This window comes from Microcaecilia unicolor, unplaced genomic scaffold (assembly GCF_901765095.1).
Source record: "Microcaecilia unicolor unplaced genomic scaffold, aMicUni1.1, whole genome shotgun sequence".
Classification (NCBI taxonomy): domain Eukaryota; kingdom Metazoa; phylum Chordata; class Amphibia; order Gymnophiona; family Siphonopidae; genus Microcaecilia; species Microcaecilia unicolor.
Window position 1 is genome coordinate 553,653 of NW_021963808.1, and position 17,732 is coordinate 571,384.

General features: G+C 47.9%; 1 protein-coding gene across 5 annotated transcripts in view; it reads right to left on the minus strand.

The window, feature by feature from the left end:
* Positions 1–16,383, minus strand: part of LOC115459655 (E3 ubiquitin-protein ligase TRIM39-like) — a 446,759-nt gene extending 430,376 nt beyond the window's left edge. For 4 of the 5 annotated variants that reach the window (XM_030189463.1, XM_030189462.1, XM_030189461.1 and 1 more), the window contains exon 1: positions 15,850–16,382. In XM_030189463.1, coding sequence (XP_030045323.1) covers positions 15,850–16,263 — 414 coding nt within the window. In that variant the 5' untranslated portion in view covers positions 16,264–16,382. Of the gene's footprint in view, positions 1–15,849 lie in introns of all 5 variants that reach the window. The other variant, XM_030189457.1, reaches the window with a different exon arrangement.
* Positions 16,384–17,732: the final 1,349 nt, after the last annotated feature.

Here is a 17,732-nt window from a genome sequence, read left to right on the forward strand (position 1 = left end):
CTGTAGTTTGTGCTCAGTTTTCTTCACTGTGTTTCTATACAATTCAGATGGCCAGATTTCAGTGAGAATATTCTGTTTCCTGATGGGTTCATCTTAACTGGTTGTAATCTGCCTTGGGAAGCCTGGTGTTTATAAAGACGATGGAATATATTAAAATTAAATGCAAGTAGAATTAAACTCTCCTTTCATTGGGGCACACGGAATCACATCTTCATCTGTTTTATAGAAGTTTACCTTGGACATGGAAGGGAGGGGAGGGCAGGGGAGAGAAGAGAGTTGCTGGACATGGATGGATGGAGGGGAAGGCAGGACAAATGCTGGTCATGGATGGAGGAGAGGGAAGAGAGGAAGGAGATGCACATGGATGGAGGGAGGGGAGAGAGGAGAAATGCTGGAGGGAAGGAAAGACAGAGGAAGGAGATACACACAGATGGAGGGGAAGGGAGAGGAGAAATGCTGGACATGGATGGAGGGGAGGGGAGAGAGGACAAATGCTGGACATGGATGGAGTGGAGGGCAGGGAAGAGAAATGTTGGGAGGGAAGGAAAGACATAAGTACATAAGTAATGCCACACTGGGAAAAGACCAAAGGTCCATCGAGCCCAGCATCCTGTCCATGTCAGCGGCCAATCCAGGCCAAGGGCACCTGGCAAGCTTCCCAAACGTACAAACATTCTATACATGTTATTCCTGGAATTGTGGATTTTTCCCAAGTCCATTTAGTAGCGGTTTATGGACTTGTCCTTTAGGAAACTGTCTAACCCCTTTTTAAACTCTGCCAGACAGAGGAAGGAGATACTCACGGATGGAGGGGAAGGGAGAGAGAAGAAATGCTGGATGGAGGAGAGGGAAGACAGAGGAAGGAGATGCACATGGATGGTGGGGAGGGGAAAGAGTTGAAATGCTGGACATGGATGGAGAGGAGGAAAGAGAGAGGAAGTGAGATGAACATGGATGGAGGGGAGGGGGAGAGGAGAAATGCTGTACATGGATGGAGGGAGGGAAAGACAGAGGAGGAGATGCACATGGATTTAGGGGAGATAAGAAATTCTGAACACGGATGGAGGGGAGAGAGTTGAAAAGCTGGACATGGATGGAGGGGAGGGAAGAGAGAGGAAGTGAAATGAACATGGATGGAGGGGAGGAGAGAGAGGAGAAATGCTGGACATGGATGGATGAGAGGGAAGAGAGAGGAAGGACAGGAGATGTGTATGGATGGAAGGGAAGGAAGAATAGGAAGGAGATGCATACTGACGGAGATGAGGGAAAAGGAAAAGAGGAGAAAAACTGCACATGGATGGAGAAAATAGGCAAAAACTGGATCCACTCTATACCTCCTCCAGTCAAGTCTGCGGAGGCCACAGCTTTTACCTATGGATGTAGAACAAGAAATGAAGAAGAAAGGAGGAAAATAAAGAAATGAATGGACCTGGAAACGGAGTTAAGGGAACAGATAGAGAGCAGCAGAATCAGAGACTGGGACCGACATGATCAGAAAAACAAAGTCACCAGACAACAAATGTAGAAAAAATCATTTATTTTCATTTTAGTGTTTGGAATATTTACATCTGCTATCTTATTTTGCACTGGGTATACTGGAGCTGTAACATCTTACAGAAATTATTTATAATGAAAAAATTCCAGTTATTTTTTTCTCCTATACAGGTATAATATTTTCAATGATGCCTGTTTATATGCGCCATGGTTGGTATAAGGGGTGTGGCTAACATGGGTGTGGCTATCAGGCGTGGAGCCATAGGAGGTGGCCCCGCCCATAATACCAGTACCTTTTTTCCTACAAAAAAAGCACTGGATATAACCAGGCAGCATAGGCGCCCCGTATTGGAGGCTTGGGGAGGCTAAGCCTCCCCAGCCCAGCTGTGACCTTCCCCGCCCATCACATTGCCCCCCCAAACGTAACCACGGGAGAAGCCACTTTCCCTCCAGGCCCAAGGCCCGCTCACCCAACACAGACCCAGACCAGTGCCAAGTCGGGAGACTTCCGCATTGGCGGGTCATCTCCCGCACTCCCGCCAAAGCGGGAAAGTCTCCTCTTCAGCGCAACGAAAAATGGAAAGAAGTAAGAGCAGGGCCGTGGTAGCAGCCTTCAAGCATGGGCTGTCTGCACTGCAGCTGCTCCTCTCTCTGCCCCTGGAGGAGAAGGAAGTTGACGTTGACTTCCTGCTCTGCTCCGGGACAGAGAGGAGCGGTTGCAGTGCCGATAGCCCACGCTTGAATGAAAGCTGCTACGGTACAGCCCCGCGCGTGTTCCAGCAGCCAGCTGTTGCTCCTGGGGGCTCCAATGCGGTTGCAGCTGCATGGTGTCGGTCCCTGCGCTTCGGGGGTATGTAACGTGTGTTACCTTTTTTTTTTTTTTTTTGTCGGGACTCGGGGCGCTGCTGCTGAAGAGGAGAAGCAGCAGTGGCCAACAAGTTAATACAGGGTGGAAGGGGGAGCAGGAGGCACAGGCACTAGGCAGATATAATGGAGAGAGTGGGAAGATGGGGAGAGAAGGAGGGGACATGGAGAAGGGCTGGAGTCCTGGAGAAAGGGAGAAGCTGCTGAAAATGAGAAAGTGGGGGGGGGGTGAAAGAGGGAAGACGCTGGAAGGAAGGGTAGGGAGAGAAACTAACAGGAGGAGAAACATTAAAGGATGGGGAGAGAGGAGGGGCATGATGAATGGAAAAGGGTAGAGGGAGAGACACTGGATGGAAAGAAGGGGATAGAGAGAGACACTGGATGGAAGGATCGGGAGAGGGGGGTAGACGTTGGATGGCAGGATCGGGAGAGTGGGTAGACGAATGGAAGGATATGGAGAGAAAGAGGGAAGAGGAAGACAGAAGGATGGGGAGATAAAGAGGTAAAACGGATGGAAGGATGAGGAGAGAGAGGGTAGACGGGACAGGGGAGAGAAGAGAAATCACTGGACATGTAGGGGAGGGCAGAGGACAGAGGAGAATTGCTAGATATGGAAGGATGGAGGGGTCAGGAGACAGAGGAGATTTGCTAGATGGATGGATGGAAGGACCAGGGGAGAGAAGAGATTTGCTAGAGATGGATGGAGGGCAGGGGAGAGAGGAGAGTTGCTGGACACGGATGGATGGATGAATGGAGGGGAGGGCTGGGGAGAGAGAAGAGTTGCTGGACATGGATGGATGAATGGAGGGGAGTGAGGAGAAATGTTGAATATGGATGGAGGGGAAACTGCTGAATTTAAGGACTGGATCAGAACGCTTTGAGGACAGATGCTGCAACTGGAGGAAGGATAGGGACAGGGAAGGATGGTAGACAGAACGCATAAGGATACAGGAGGATGGTGGACAGGGTGAGAGGAAAAATATCAAATGGAAAGAAGACACTGCATAAAACAGAAGACACTGGGACGAAAGCGAATAGAAAAACTAAATGATCAGACAACAAAGGTAGAAAAAAGTATTTTATTCAGAATGTATTAATTGGAATATGTCAGCTTTTGGAAATGTGCATCTGTGATATTTTGCACGTAAGTTTCAATTTTTCTAGTATTGCTGCATGCTGAGTCTGACTTCTTGAGGTAATTTTCCAGTTCAATATTTTGCCTTCATATCTTTTGATTTCTAGTTCCTTTTGTCATATCTGTTGTCATGTGTTTTTCATGTGTGATCAAGGTGCAGTATTCTGCTAGCGTGTACTATTTGCAGCCCTTTTGGTTTTGTTTTTTTCACTAGGTAGTGTATTGGTGTTTTAGAGCCTGGTGTAATTACAGTACTGCCTTTCGGTTTGGTAAGTTTCTGAGTGTGTTTTTGCACAAGTTTGTGTATAGTGTTTTGCAGTGGAGAGATTGTGTGTTGGCCGTACTAAGGTGACATCAACACTTTAAATTAATTTTAGTTTGTTTGTCATAACATCAGACATGGTTTTATAATATTTTGGAGGATCTGATGTTGCATTGTTTCGACTACTTGCCTTGTTTCGGACCCCAAGCAACTATCTAGAAGTGTGGGGGAGCTCCATGGAGGCATTTGGGCGGACGGCGGAGACGATTCAGGTGGTGGTGCCTGGGTATGCCGGCAAAGACCCCGCGGGTGCAGAAGAGCTGCGGAAAACACCAGGAGTCTAAGATGGCGGCTGAGAAGGCATCAACAGGAGGAAGTCAGGCGCAAAATCCGCCTGTGATCGCGTTGCAGGAGGCGGCGATCAAAGAAATTATGAACACATGGCGTTGGTGCTAGACAATAAGCTATCGACCCTGCATGCCTTTCTAGAGGAACTGAAAGAAAATCTGGCAGCACATGGCAATCGCATTCAGCATGCGGAGGAATGGCTCTCGAGTCAGGAAGATTTGGTATCCGGTATGAATTCTCAAGTACTAGCGTTAGAAAAGAGATGCAAAATGCTGGAAGACAAAGTAGAAGACCGAGAAAATAGACGCAGGAGAAATACTATTCGGTTGGTAGCAGTACCTGAGAGCGTGAAGGAGAAAGGGTTGCTCTGTTCCATATATGCACCAAATGTATGCTCTCATTCATTTTTCTCAGGCCTTCTTGCACAGTTGGTATCGGCCAGTGGATATCAACTTGTAGTAGGAGGGGATTTTAACATCTCGTCAGACCCATTGATAGATTGTAAACCAGCAAAACCAAGGCCTTCTGCTTGGGAAGGGGGTGAATTTTTTGATGCGTGAGTTAGGGTTGCTAGATATTTGGAAGATACTAAATTCTGAAGTGCATGATTATACTTTCTTCTCGCAGGTGCATGGTGTGCAAGCGAGACTTGATTATTTGCTTCTGGACCCCTCCCTTCTTTCAAGGTCGGTTGCTGCAGATATTGTGGATGGAGCAGTGTCTGATCATTGTCTGGTACAGGTGGATGTGTGTTGGGGACAGGGAAGAGAGACACGGGTATGGCGTATGAACCCCACTTTGTATTTGGATACTGAGTTCCACGCTTTCTTGGTGCGAATGTGGGAGAATTATCTTGCGGAGAATGATCCTGAGTCGGTAGACCCTATAGTGTATTGGGAAGCAGGCAAGGCAGTTTTGAGAGGGCACATATTGGCGTATGTTGTAAGAACTCGCAGGGAAAAAGAGAGGAGCGTGACGTCGGTGGAGGATATACAAAATGAGTTTGTGAGGTTTTACAAGGCAGGCACAGAGGGATATCTTGAATGCTCCTGTTAGGGGGAAGAGATAGGCCAGGCGATTAAGCGCTTGAAGTTAGCAAAGGCGCCTGGGCCCGATGGATTGGGGCCTGAGTTTTACAAATCTTAGGTACAAAGATATGTCTTCCCTTCCAAGAGCTTTGTCATCGCCTATGTGAGGAGGGAGTGGCGGGAAGAGAACTGACGCCTGGAAGGGGCGCGGAGCTACTAGGGTCTTATCGTCTGATATCGCTCCTTAATCAGGACATCAAACTGTTTGCGAATATATTAGCCCATCGCCTGGGGTTAGTCTTGCCTGCATAAATACATACGGATCAAGTGGGCTTCCTCCAAAGTTTTCCGGGCCTTGAAAGTTTTGCAGAGATTGGACGGTATCCCAGGGGACGCCATCATTACGAGCCTCGATACGGCAAAGGCATTTCATAAGATCTTGTTTGGAATTATGGGAGCATTTCTGGGTGGAATAAGGGCTCTGTATCATAACCCCACAGCTCAGATTATGATCAATGGAGCGTTATCCCTGGCTTTTGGGGTTGGAGAGAGGCACAAGACAGGGGTGCCCACTTTCGCCTATGCTATTTGTGCTGTCGCTTGAGCCCTTTGCTGAAAAGATTAGGCGAACCAATCAAGTACAGGGTATTAAGGTGGGTTCTCAAGAATTCAAAATCAATTTATTTGCTGATGACATGCTTATATATTTAGATAGGGCCACCACGTCAGTGCCCAAGCTGATTGATTTACTTATACAGTTTGGATCCTTTTCTGGGCTGCAAATTAATTTTGATAAATCTGAAGCCCTGCCAGTCTCCGCCCCGTGTAAGTGTCAAAAGTTGTCAGCATTTCCTCTTGCATGGTCCTTGGGAATACTGAAGTATTTAGGGGTGTATCTTCACAGAGATTTGAGGGTGATATACTGTAGGAATATACAGGACAAGTTAGATAATCTTAAAGCATTATGTCATCGATGGCGCGAACTGCCGATCTCACTGTTAGGCAGAGTGGCATTAGTCAAAATGGTAATGTGGCCAAACCTACTGTATCCACTGCAGATGCTGCCCCTGTGGATCACAAAAAGGTATGAAGAATGCTTCAAAGGATTCGAGGAGGGGCATAATCGAATGGAAACGCCTATCTCCATGGGCGTTTATCTCCGAGAACGGGTCCGTGAAGGGGCGGGCCGAACCGTATTTTCAAAAAAATGGATGTTTTTGAGCTGTTTTTTTTAGCGATAATGGAAACTAAAAACGCCCAGCTCAAAAACGTCCTAATCCGAGCCATTTGGTCATGGGAGGGGCCAGGATTGGTAGTACACTGGCCTCCCTGATATGCCAGGACACCAGCTGGACACCCTAGGTCAGTGCGGTGGACTTCAGAAAAAGCTCCCACATGCATAGCTCCCTTACCACGGGTGCTGAGCACCCAATCCCTCCTCCCCCAAAACCCACTACCCACAAATATACAACACTACCATAGCTCTTAGGAGTGAAGGGGGCACCTACATGTACAGTGGGTTTTGGAGGTCTCCCATTTACCAGCACAAGTGTTACAGGTAGGGGGGGATGGGCCTGGGTCCACCTGCCTGAAGTGCACTGTGGTACCCACTAAAAGTGCTCCAGGGACCTGCATACATGCAGGCCTCTAGGACTTGTTGCAGCTGTATAACACTGGCACACCAGTTGACACCTGAAGACTAATCTCTCCGAAAACGTCCTTTATTGGAATAAGCACGTTTACTCACAGTTAACTGCAGATCAGAGGTTGTGCCCCACTGGCAACGAGTCTCCCTGGTACTGAGATTAGCAGTAGGTCAGAGCTGGCAGAATGCTGTACAGTGCCCACTTTCAGTCACATTCAAGGTAAGAACTAAGTTCTCTAACGTGGCTAACACATAGAAGGGATCTAAAACTGGCTTACAAAAATGGCCACTACCTCATGGACTACCAGAAACAAAACTGGACACACTCTGACCCAGTAGGCAGGGGGAAAAGCACCATGGGAGAAGAGCCTACCAACTACCAACATCGTGAGACTGTAACACAAGCTAATGAAATCACGGAGCCCAATACCCTACACCCACCACAATGCAATGCTGATGTGATCCTGTAGTGCACCCGAGAGCCACATCTGACCCAGGGAAAGGCTGTGAGAGGATTGAACACATTCTGTTGTCATGGAGGTGGGTACGGCATTTGAGGCTGGCATAGAGGCTGGAAAAAAAAGTTTTTAAAGTGGGTTTTTTTGGTGGGAGGGGGTTAGTGACCACTGGGGGAGTCCGGGGAGGTCATCCCCGATTCCCTTCAGTGGTCATCTGGACAGTTGGGGCACTTTTTTGGGACTTGTTCGTGAAAAAAAGGGTCCAAAAAAAGTGACCCAAAATCGCGGTAAAAACGCCTTTTTTTTTTTCCGATTATCAGCTAAAGACGCCCATCTCTCCTTGGCTGATAACCACGCCCCAGTCCCGCCTCCACCACGCCCCCATCAACTTTATTCGTTTCCGCGACTGATTGCAGTTGGAAACGCCCAAAATCGGCTTTCGATTATACCGATTTGGGCGCCTTTGCGAGAAAAACGCCCATCTCCCGATTTGGGTCGAAATATAGGCGTTTTTCTCTTTCGAAAATAAGCAGGATAGGGTCCTTTCTCTGGGCGGGACATAGGGCAAGAATTGGGCTAGCTAAACTAATACAATCTAGAGCTGGAGAAGGGGGTTACAGATGCCAGATATCCGTTTATATAACGTGGCAGCTCTGCTCCGGTGGATTCATGAGATGCATACAGGGGCTGCAAGATTTGCACCGCAATATATCTGGGAGGAGGGATCTTTGCCGTATTCGGTGTTTAATCTTTTACAAACACCAGTGGGGGGGGGGGGGGGGGGGGGAAGAGTATACATCCTCTTCTTCGCCCGTTTAGGAGGGCGTGGATGTGGTGGAAGGAAGGTTTGGGTGGAGCATCTGGTCCCTCTCCTATTTTAGCGGCCAGTTTCCGGCAGGACAGGGAGGAATGCGGTTTAAGGCATGGGCGCGGAAGGGTTGTAGATACGTGGGACAGTTTACGGGGCCTGAGGGGGATTCCTTCCCTACTTTTGAGCAGGCGAAGCAGGCCTGGAGCTTGGGGCGAGCAGATGTTTTACCCTTTCTGCAATGGAGGCAGTACTGTGGGTCTCTGTTACCTACAAGGGCATGTGGTCCCACTTTCTCACGTTTGGACAAAATATTTTGTCAGATGCCTAAGGAGGCCAATAAGCTTGCAGTATGGTATGCCTTGGGCAGGGAGCAGAGAGAGAGGCATCTTTTTCTGCTGGATTAGCGGGGCGGTGGGGGGGAGCAGTTGGGAGAGGAGATCACGGAGGACATGTTATCAAAATATTTTATGGGAGCATTCAAAGTGACTGCCAGTGCTAATTTACAAGAAATGCAGTTTAAGCTGCTCCATGGGAAAGGGGGAAGCAAATGGGGCTGTGGAAGGATGACACTTTTTTGGAACGTATGAAATTGCATACTTCTTGGATTTTTTTGTTACATTTGTACCCTGCGCTTTCCCACTCATGGCAGGCTCAATGCGGCTATGGAGGGTTAAGTGACTTGCCCAGAGTCACAAGGAGCTGCCTGTGCCTGAAGTGGGAATCGAACTCAGGTCCTCTGGACCAAAGTCCACCACCCTAACCACTAGGCCACTCCTCCACTGTTGCTACTATTGGAGATTCTACATGGAATGTTGCTACTATCTGAGATTCTACATGGAATGTTGCTAGTGGAATAGCAACATTCCATGTAGAATCTCCAATAGTAGCAACATTCCATGTAGAATCTCCAATAGTATCTATTTTATTTTTGTTACATTTGTACCCTGCGCTTTCCCACTCATGGCAGGCTCAATGCGGCTTACATGGGGCAATGGAGGGTTAAGTGACTTGCCCAGAGTCACAAGGAGCTGCCTGTGCCTGAAGTGGGAATCAAACTCAGTTCCTCAGTTCCCCAGGACCAAAGTCCACCACCCTAACCACTGGGAGTGCTGGGGGGCTTTGGATCTCAACCTTCTCCAGAAGAGGGCGGGAGAGTAAGTAGGTGATTTGTGTTTGTGGGGGGCATTAACATAAAAGTAAGGTGATATGGGCAAACGCCTTTGACAGTACTGTGGAAGCCACACTGAACCTGCAAATAGGTGGGAAAATGCAATAAATACATAAATATGCCTGGTTATACTGTTGAATGATTTTTCTGTTTGTTTTGTGCACATAGAATGGCTGTGTGATGGCTTCTACAGAACGTATAGCAGGATCTGTAAGACTGTATTTGGATATCTGAAGTACAACATGGAGTATTGGCAATACCTCCCTCCCTCCCTGCCCATCTTCAAATCCTTGCTCAAAGCCCACCTAACCACTACACCTCTATTCAGGAAATCTTGACTGCCCCAACTTGACATTTCGTCCTTTAGATTGTAAGCTCCTTTGAGCAGGGACTGTCCTTCTTTATTTTTTTAATTTATAGAAGTCTTTATTGAGCATGCATAAGCACAACAGTACATTGGCAGCCAAGTACAAAACAATTAACAGTGAAATATTATATTATGGCTTACAATTTCTAAATCAAAAGTGGAGAGCGATACATATACTCCCCTTTCCATGAAAACCATGCAGCATCTATACTCTATACTACGTAAAACTTTTTTTTTTTTTTTTTTTTTTTTTTTTAACAGGATATTCTCACCTACTTCCTATCCCAACTCCCTCCCTCCCTCCTCCCTCCTCCCTCATTTGTCCCTCCATTCCAATGTTGTCTTCCTTATCCAAAACATCTGTTTAAAAAGGGTTCCCAGACCCTTTTCCATTTAGGCATGGTTTTTCTTTTCTCAGCAGTTAATCTCTCCATCTCACATACATATCGAACCTTAGTTATCCATCTCACCATTGGGGGAACCACTGGGGATTTCCAACTTTGAGCTAAATTGGTCCTGGCTACAGTCAATGCACTCCTAATTAGAGCCCACTGATCCATTGTAAATCCTGCTGGTCTCTGTCCTAGCAAGAAGATCAGGGGATGCCACTGTACAGATTTGCCTGTCCATACCTGAAGTCGTGACTGTACTCCCCTCCAGTACGCCTGGGCTTTAGGGCACAACCACCATATATGTCCTGCAGTTCCCACAGCCCCGCACTTTCTCCAACAGTGTTGTGATACCTGGGGAAACATATGGTGTAGTCTGACCGGCGTCAAGTGCCATCGGTAAAAGACCTTTATGGCGCTTTCCTGCGTAGCCACTGCTATAGTAGATCTCAATAGCCTCCGTTCAAGCGCCACCCAGCCCGCCTCTGGTAAATTGAACTGCAATTCCTGCTCCCACCTCTGCCTATGTGTAGTGGATGGCTTTGCACCTGCCCCTTGATATGCGTATAAAGAGGAGATCAATCCTCGCGTACCTCTCGTATCTACACATATCTCCTCCATCGGATGGGCTTCTCGCTTCAGGCATCCCTGATATGTCTGCCCTCTCAGGAAGTGCTGTAATTGGATGTAAGCGTACCGGTCCTCCGGTCGAAGTCCAAAGTCCTCCACCAGAGTCTCAAAAGACCCAATGATCCCTCCCACATGCATCTGCCCCATCATGTCTAATCCCAGCTCCGCCCATCTACGAAAGGTGCTATTTCCCATACCCGGTTCAAATAGGGGGTTATCTACTATCGGTGCCAGTCCCGACACTGGAGGAGTTCGGTCCGGGAACATAAGATCCCAATAATAGAAGGTAGTTTGTACTGTGGGGGGGAACTTTTCCACCCATCCCCGATGTTTACTCGCCAACCACATTAAGTGCCCAAGCTTCCGAGAGCCTACCAATGCTTGTTCAATATCTACCCATAATTTGTGTTCATCCTTCCTGAACCAGTCTACCGCTGCTCTCGCCTGCGCCGCCTTGTAATACCAAAACAAGTTGGGCACCCCCATTCCTCCCTCTCGTCTACTCTTATACAGCAGCGCACGCGGCAAGCGCGGTCTCTTCTGATTCCAGACAAATTTGTTCAAAATGTCCTGCATCCCCGATAGAAATGATCTAGCCACCCTTAGGGGAAGAACCTGGAATGGGTACAAGAATCTGGGCAGGACATTCATTTTAATTGCCGCTATTCTCCCGAACCAGGATAGTCCCATCGACTGCCATCTTTGCAGGTCCCTCTGAATCTCACGCTTTAGTGCCAGATAATTGATAGCAAACAACTCGGAGAAATTACTCGATATTTGCACACCCAAATAGCTCAGGTGTTTGTCCTCCCACTTAAAGGCAAAGGACGACCGGAGTGTGTCCATTAGTCTTGGTGACATTCCCACTGCCAGACCCAATGATTTACTCGCATTCAGTTTATATCCAGATACCCTAGTATACTCTTCTATCACCTTCACCAAATTTGGGAGAGAGACCAATGGGTTTGTTAGGGTGAGGAGAACATCGTCCGCAAATAAAGCTATCTTATACTCCTGCGCTCCCACCCTCACCCCCGTAATATCCTTATTCTCTCGGATTGCCTCTGCCATGGGCTCCATTGCCAGAGCGAATAAGAGCGGAGACAAGGGGCAACCCTGCCGTGTCCCCCTACCCAGCTGAAAAGCCTCGGAATTTCCTCCGTTTATACGCACACAGGCCTGCGGCGAAGTGTATAACGCCTGGATCCACGTTCTGTAGTGTTGGCCAATCCCTACTCTCTGCAAGACCTTCTCCAAGTACCCCCAATGGACCCGGTCAAACGCCTTTTCAGCGTCTAGGCCAAGCAGCACCATAGGCTGGGCCTTCTTCTGAGCTGCGTATAAAAGGTCTATCGTTCTCCGAACATTATCTAGTGCTTGTCGTTTAGCTACAAAACCCACCTGATCCGGATGAATTAGACTAGGGAGCACCTTCCCCAGGCGATTTGCTAACACTTTAGCCAAAATTTTGACGTCGGTGTTAAGGATCGAAATGGGGCGATAAGAAGCACATTCAGTTGTATCTTTGCCAGGTTTTGGTATAACCGCCACCCAGGCCTCCAGCATAGTGTTGGGGAAAGATGCCCCCTCCCTCACCGAGTTAATAATCATCGTTAAGTATGGCGCCAGATCTCCCACATATGCCTTGAAGAACTCATTTGTGAAGCCATCTAAGCCCGGTACCTTCCCCGTTGGGAGCGTTTTAATTACCTGAACTACCTCTTCCACCCTCACCGGCTCCTCCAATTCTTTTTTCTGAAGTGTCGAAAGAGCCGACAGTCCCCTGGCCTCCAAGTAATCATCTATTTTCCCGGTCTGTACAGCAGCATCCTCCCTGTATAGTGTCTCATAATATTGGGCAAAGCGCTCTCTAATCTGCGTTGATCTTTGAAGTAGCTCCCCTTTAATGTTCTTAATTTTTAAAATGTGTCGATCTGATCTCATTTTTCTTAATTTAGCAGCCAGCATTCTACCTGGTTTGTTGGTACAGGCATAGTGCATCTGTTTAAGCCTAGCATGCACAAACTGCAAACTGTCTTCGTGTAACGCAGCAATCTCCAGTCTCACAGCCTGTAACCTTCTGAGGTCGGAGACGGAGCCTGATGTCTTGTATCTAGTCTCTAAGGCTCCTAGCTTATCCATACACTGGCTCAGGCGTGTCTTGTAGACCCGAGCCTTCTGCCCTGCTTGTTTAATAAAATAGCCTCGTGAGACCGCCTTAAAAGCGTCCCAGACAGTCCCAAGTGCCGGTCCCGATTCCATGTTAATATCAAAGTATTCTCTCATAACTGGTAGGAATCCGGCCACCACTTCAGGATCTTGTAACAAAAGATTGTTAAGTGTCCATCTCTTTTCCCGTGCCTCTTCCCGCAAAGAAGGGATACTAACCCAGACTGGGGCATGGTCTGAGATGGATATATGACCTATATTTGAGGCACCTCCCCCATCAGATATTGTTTTATCAAGTAGAATATAGTCTAGCCTAGAGTAGGAGAGATGCACATGAGAGTAAAAAGTGTAATCCCTCCCTCTAGGATGTCCAGATCTCCACACATCGTATAGTCCCATCTCATCTATGAACTGTTTCAATGCCTGAGAAATTTTTCGATCTATAGGTGCAGGAGGAGCAGACCGGTCAAGCCCAGGCTGCACGGTGGCGTTAAAGTCACCCGCCATCAGTAGTTTACCTCTGGCAAAGGCCTGCAGCTCCTTCCGAAGACGCAGGAAAAACCCTTCCTGCCTCTCGTTTGGTGCATAGACACTGACCAGTGTATACTCCTCCTGCTCCAACATCACATGCAGGAAGAGAAACCTTCCCTCTTTATCTTTTCTTGAATGTAAAATCTGTACCTGAACATCTTTATGAAACATGATAGCAACACCCCTTTTTTTTGCACCCATCGCTGCAGAGGCACAAAATATCTGAGGGTATTGTTTAGTACGCAATAGTCCTTCATACTTTGTTAAAAAATGGGTTTCTTGCACAAAGACCACTTGTGGTTTCATCAGTTGTAATTCACGCAACAAGGCGTGCCTTTTATATGGAGAGTTCAGCCCCTTTATGTTATATGTGAGAAATTTAAAGTTTGCCATTTAACATTCTTTGACCAAGGCAGACTAGAAATGGAAGACTCTTGCCCTGCTCTAATGTCCCTCCCCCCCTCCAACCCCACCCCCCCATCCTATCTATCCCTTCCCTCAATCTCCCTTCCTCCCCCCCCGAACCCTCCCTATCTTCTATCCACATCCCACCAACCAGCACCATACAGCACTACTTGGGATCACAGAGAAAGGAACCCCACTGGCCAAACCTATAACAATTTGAAACCTGTCTTAAGTAAAAAATTGAAACTACCCCAACCCCCTCCCCCCGCCCTCCCTCCCCTACCCTTTAAATATTCATGCACATTATCATCCTACTCCTTCAGTCTTAATAAGTCTCTCTTGTCACCTCTCACACTTCAATTACTCTTCACTTTCCTTTAACACCAGCTCTGCTCTCTCTCCTGACGATCTGGCGGCTTATCCTCAGGTATGGGGTCGTGTGTTCTTGGCTGCTTTCTCCACTCTCTTCCATCTCTGAAGTCGAGCTTTAGTTGAGGAGGCCAGCCCTCCCGGCACAGTAGCTGTCTGGGCCAATCCCACTTCGTGTAGACTCTTCCACGCTGCAGATACCTCACGGTAGCGAACTCTCTCGCCCTTGAGTTCAAAACAAAGAGCAAATGGGAATGCCCATCTATAGGGAATCTTCTCTTTATTCAGGATGTCCACTACTGGCCTCATGGTTCGCCTCAAATTCAAAGTAAACCCAGAGAGATCTTGATATATCGCCACACGCTCCCCGTTAAACTCCAAATTGGGGGTTTTCCTGGCTTTTTGCCATATCTGCTCCTTACAAGCATAGGTAGTGAATCTCACCACGATATCTCGTGGCTTGTTGTCTTGCACTGACCCCAGTGCTCTGTGGGCCCTGTCCATGTCCACTGTGTTAGCATCCAGCTCATCTCCCATCAGTTGTGCACAAATGGCGCGCACTACAGCAGGGACATCCTCTCTGTCACCATTTTCCTGCACTCCCCGGAACCGGAGATTTTGCCTACGTCCCCGGTTCTCGAGATCGTCGAGCTTATACTTTAAGTCTTCAGCCTGCTCTGCCATCTGCTTTAGCCGCCTGTCCACTTCTTCGTTTTTCTCCCCCTGTTCGTCTGCTCGCTCCTCTAGAGTTTCTACCCTACCCCCGAGCTCCCGCAAATCCACGCTGAGGGCGTCCACGTGTTCTAGAATTTCTTCCTTAGACGCAAGGATCTCTGCTCTAATCATCTCGAGGCATTTAGTCAGCTCCTGCGGGAGCGCTTGCCCGGGGGCGGGCTCTGCACTTTCTTCCCGGGACGAAGCCTGTCCCGACATCGATGCTCTATGCGGCTTGGGGGAGACACGCCGAGCTAGGCCTCTCTCTGCCTGCCTCGTGGACAGGCGTTCACTCTCTCGTGATAGCGCCCCGCTTTTTTTACTCATAGTATGGTCCGGAGTCGTTCGCCCTTCTGGTGTAGCTCTTTTTGAAATCGTAGAGAGGATTTTTAGTTCGGATGGCACCTTAAAGAGGTAGGGAAGCGCGGAGCTCCGGGATTAAGCGGCCATTCAGCCCCGTGACGTCACTTCCTCTCCGACTGTCCTTCTTTATTAAATTGTACAGCGCTGCGTAACCCTAGTAGCGCTCTAGAAATGTTAAGTAGTAGTAGTAAATGTATTCCTTCCAGGAACCACAACTCACAAGCTGAGTATTGACCCCTGAATGTAGATGGAAGATGCTCAGATAGACAGCAGCCAGGGTTCAAGTTTTGATGATTGAACTTACTGCTCACGTTTCAAACTCTGCTAATTCAACTCCTAGTTTTATGAGATTGAAAATGTCAATTTTCAGTGATTTCATTAAATACACACACCTTGTATTCCTGCGCAGCCTCCTCTATGAAGGAAAGGGAAATGGGACTTGATAAACCACTTTTCCATGGTTTTTGCAACTACATTCAAGGCAGTTTACATAGTATATTCAGGTACTTATTTGTAGCTAGGGCAATGGAGGGTTAAGTGACTAGCCCAGGGTCACAGAGCTGCAGTGGGAATTGAACCCAGTTCACCAGAACCAAAGTCTGCTGCACTACCCACTAGGCAACTCCTCCACTATGGGAAACACAGTGTGATATCGGTGACCCCAGGACACACTGTGATAATAAAGCTACTGACACTCACCTTGTATTCCTGCACAGCCTCCTTTATGGGGATCACGGTGTGAGATTTGTGATCTCTGGACTCTCTACAAATCAGGCAGATCATTTTCTGATCCTCTTCACAAAACAGCTTCAGTTTCTCTTCATGTTCCTCACACAAATTCTCCTCTTTGGGTCTCACGGAAGTCTCACTAAGCTTTTTTGCTATTTCTGTCACATTTGCCAGCTGCCTGTTAGGTCTGAGGTTTCTCTGCCTGGATCGTTTTCTGCACTGGGGACAGGGGAAGTCTGTGTCTCTCCCCTCCCAGCTCTGAGTGATACAGGAGCGACAGAAGTTGTGTCCACAGTCTGTCATCACCGGATCTGTAAAATAATCCAGACAGATAGAACAAGAAGCTTCATCTTGCAGACTCTCAGCAGGGTTTGCAGCAGCCATGATTCTTACAGGAAATGAGAGTAAGAATTCAGTTTCTGTTTCACATCTTCAAAATAAAGGAGTGTCTGTGTGGAACAGGATCTTTGTCAGGGACTTTGTGTAATTTGAAGACACCAGGGCTGTCTGCCCTCCTTCCTGTCTCCTGGTTCCTCCCTTTTTTCCCCCAGCAGCAGAGATCTAGGGGTCTGGGAGCTACAGGGAGGGTAGGAGTGACCTGTCCCTGAGCTTTGCTGTTTGTAACCTGGATCCTGGGGCAGGGACAGCTCTGTAGCAAGCAAAGGTGTCAGGAAGGGGGTAGCTTTTGCAAAAGTGGGGCAGAGGAAGGGCAATTACCCTGGGACCCATTTAATCCCTACCTCCCTTTTAGTGTGATCAGAGGCACTACTTGGGTTTGGTAAACCTGGGGAGGAGGTGAGTAAAGCATTAACGTCCCTTAGGAGGATTCTAATACCAAACTCTCTGTTAGAAAAGCAGGTGATGTGTTAACATTTTAGCCAGAGTGTTAACCCTCTATCAGAGTAAACATAATATATGTAGCCAGTCATTTGGCTGGGCAGTCAATGCTGGTGCCAGTTTTCTGCCAACTTCCGTCATCCACCTTCTTCAGCCAATGCCCATGCTGCCAAATTTCTGCATTTTCCTACCATCACAATTTGTTGCTTCTTCTATTCCCCACCCCTCAAGGGAGGGTAGGAAGAGAGGATGAGGGGCTGGAGCACAGAGGGAGTGGTATGAAAAGAGGGTGAGGGTCTGGAATATGTGGAGAGGGGGATATGAAATGAGGGTGAGGTGCAAGACCATGTGGGGTGGGCTGAAGAGAAAATGAGAATGTGATAAGGAAAAGGAAAGGATCCTCAGGAGCTTAACCGAGATTGGATAGCAGAGCCGGTAGTGGGAGGCGGGGCTGGAGGTTGGGAGGCGGGGATAGTGCGGGGCAGACTTATACGGTCTGTGCCAGAGCCGGTGGTTGGGAGGTGGGGCTGGTGGGTGGGAGGTGGGGATAGTGCTGGGCAGACTTATACGGTCTATGCCAGAGCCGGTGGTTGGGAGGCGGGGCTAGTGCTGGGCAGACTTATACGGTCTGTGCCCTGAAGAGCACAGGTACAAATCAAAGTAGGGTATACACAAAAGTAGCACACATGGAACCTAGTGATACAGACATAAACTATAGAAAGTGTTGGTTTCGGAGGTCCTTTTCCTCTTGAGAGAATCAATTCTTTCAAAGTGGTGGTGAGAGAGATTGCTTTACTGTTCATTTATAGAGTAGACCTTTGGGATTGTTTCAGTCTGAACTTTGGTCTTTTCATTTTTATTATTTTTATTAGTTTTTAAGTATAACATCCATCCAAATTCATTACAAAGTACAAGGTAGCTTCCATTCCATAACATAATAACATAGTAGATGACGGCAGAAAAAGACCTGCACGGTCCATCCAGTCTGCCCAAGAAGATAAATTCATATGTGCTAC